Source organism: Chenopodium quinoa, unplaced genomic scaffold, assembly GCF_001683475.1.
Source record: "Chenopodium quinoa cultivar QQ74 unplaced genomic scaffold, ASM168347v1, whole genome shotgun sequence".
In the NCBI taxonomy this organism is placed as follows: domain Eukaryota; kingdom Viridiplantae; phylum Streptophyta; class Magnoliopsida; order Caryophyllales; family Amaranthaceae; genus Chenopodium; species Chenopodium quinoa.
Window position 1 is genome coordinate 532,189 of NW_018743919.1, and position 2,834 is coordinate 535,022.

At 32.3% G+C, this 2,834-nt stretch overlaps 1 protein-coding gene across 1 annotated transcript in view; it reads left to right on the forward strand.

Moving 5' to 3' along the window:
- The window catches only part of LOC110687126 (G-type lectin S-receptor-like serine/threonine-protein kinase SD1-13), a 19,132-nt gene extending 16,718 nt beyond the window's left edge, over positions 1-2,414 (forward strand). Inside the window, exons 2-6 of the mRNA XM_021863745.1 lie at positions 597-707; positions 906-971; positions 1,121-1,358; positions 1,827-1,974; positions 2,100-2,414. Of these exons, the coding sequence (XP_021719437.1) occupies positions 597-707; positions 906-971; positions 1,121-1,358; positions 1,827-1,974; positions 2,100-2,414 (878 nt within the window). The remainder of the gene's footprint in view (positions 1-596; positions 708-905; positions 972-1,120; positions 1,359-1,826; positions 1,975-2,099) is intronic.
- Positions 2,415-2,834: the final 420 nt, after the last annotated feature.

Genomic DNA, 2,834 nt, shown 5'->3' on the forward strand with positions numbered 1-2,834 from the left:
CTTATTTAAAACCATTTATAAATGACAGTTTTCTAACAACATTATTTGTTCTTCCATTTTATGGAAATTTTTAAGCAATTTAACTTCCAAACGAGAATGCCTATTGTTATAAATTGTGTAATTTTCTTGAAATTCATCTTTTGCGTATAATGTGTGTGTAAGTAGGAGAAAAGGAAAAAAAAAAAAAAAAAAAAAAAGAATACTAACAATGACCTATAAACTAGCCAAACATAGAATGGCCAGGATGGTTAAAATTTAAATTACCTACTGTCTTTAGACAAAAACCAACCCTTTGAAGCAAATTATTGACGGTCCAATTTGAATTCTAATAAATACTGAGTATTGTGGTGTCATGATCGAGGGGATCCCAACTCTGCCAAAGGTGATTGGGAGTGGTGAGCAACTGAGCATCAAATCTTCAACCTGGTAGTCAGAGTTGGGAACTTTTATCATTGAAATCCTGCTTCAACCTCAAATTTTACAGACATAAATGTAGTGTAATTGTGTGGGAAAAAAACAGACTTATTCTGACGAAGTGTTATCTATTTGACTTAGATTGATTGTAGATACTGATTTTGATTTTTTCTGTTTTGTAGGTAAAACTAGCAATATGAAGATAATTATTGCAGTCATAGCACCTCTTGCCACAATTACAGTCATTGTCTTCATGTACTGTATGTGGAGTTTGGTGTATCGATCACGATATGGTAATTTTTTTATTGGTTACTCACTCGATCTATATCTTTTTCATTGATTATTCTGCAAAATTTGACAAATAGCTACTGAATTTTTGCCACTGCAGGTAGGAAAAATAAAAACACTGAAGCAGTTGATTCTGATGTGGATTATGCGGAATTCAAAGATTTAACATAAAAATCTTGTCAAACTATTGGGTTGCTGTGTAGAACGAGAAGAAAAACTGCTGGTATATGAATACATGCCAAATAAAAGTTTAGATGCACTTCTCTTTGGTAATTTTCCTGAATGAAAATTATATGAATTTTCTTGCACCATATAAATATTGTATAGTATTCATAGGTTAGTAGGAGCATTATTAGAATTATGTATAGCATCTGACATATGGATCCTGCCATTTTCTCTTCTGTATATTGTTGATCAGATTCACATCATGGATTACAGTTGGACTGGAAGAAGCGCTTCAATATTATCAATGGAATTTGTCGAGGCCTCCTCTATCTTCATAGAGACTCTAGATTAAAGATTATTCATAGAGATCTTAAACCAAGCAACATTTTGCTTGATGAAGATCTCAATCCCAAGATATCTGACTTTGGAATGGCAAAGATATTTGAGAACAAACAAGATCAAGCCAACACCTTAAGGGTTGTTGGCACATAGTAAGTATCTCAATAATTTATCTTTATTATAATGTCTGCTATATTTGTACTTTTTTTTTTCCCTTTTTTTTTTTTTTTATAATGGTGCTATATTTGTGTTGTCAATTATACTCATATGAAGTATTTCATAAAGGAATATGTTTACTTAGGTGCTGTGATGAGGTCCTCCCTCATGGCATTGACAGAATTTTGATAGAAACTAAAATTTAAATGAAGTGTAACAATCTTCTTATGTATAGGTATATATACAATATAGTTTTAATTAACATAATATATTTAACATATAACACTATATTCAAAATCACCTTTTTAGTGAAATTTTTTATTGGGCATTTTCACAGTTCGTTAGTGATTTATAAAATAGGTGAATAAATTACCTCTAAATGTACAGGAAATTCTCAAACTACAGCAATGAAATGATTTCTATTATGAACTCGTGGAATTAATAGAGGTAATATTTCTTTTCAGTGGCTATATGTCTCCAGAATATGCTATGGAAGGCCTCTTCTCAGAGAAATCAGATGTTTTTAGTTTGGGAGTGCTACTACTTGAGATTGTCAGTGGCCGGAAAAATAGTAGCTTTATGGATATTGAGTCTATGAGCCTCTTAACCTATGTATGTTCCATAATACAGAATTAATTTCGCATTGGAATTTACTATTCCTTTTCTTGTCTCAATGTATATTGTCCAAATAAAAAGCTTAGTTACTAATACATTGAATTTGCTGTACTTTGATTTAGGCATGGAAATTGTGGACCGAGAATGATATGCCTTCATTGATTGATCCAACCATTCTTGATCCTTGCTTCAAAGATGAGATTTTGAAATGCATACAGTTGGGGTTATTGTGCGTGCAAGAATTCCCTGAAGATAGGCCAACCATGTCGACGTTGATTTCTATGCTTGACGTTAATGATATTGAGGATCTCCCACATCCAACACGACCTGGATTTACTCACAGGAAAGTTTATTCTACTGATGAAATCCTTCAAAGTAGCCAAGAACATGGTGGATCTGTAAACAATGTCACTCTGACTGCGGTCAGTGGTCGATAGTAAGTATATATGTTCATTCATGCATACTTTTTGGTTATCTATATTTATTTTTTTTCTCTTTTGGGGTGATTTGGGTGGGGTTAAGTGTGTTGTGATGAACTGGTATTAAGTTATCAGTCTGTAATGTAATTGGTCAATAAATTGAGGGAATAATGGTAATGCTTTTGTATACAGTTTATATGGAAAGCTTTTGTTTATATCATGGTAATGAATCCCCCAAGCATTAGTTTTTCTTCATATATAATTTGAAGAAAATAAGATATTTTGGGGTTTTACTAGCATTACCATGAATACGGGCATCAAATTTACATATAAAATCATTATCATTATCTCTTATCACTTTTTATCGACATCTATTATCGAAGTTGGCCGCTCCCTGTCTGAAGATTGCTTGGCTGTTAACATGTCACTAAGATTGAA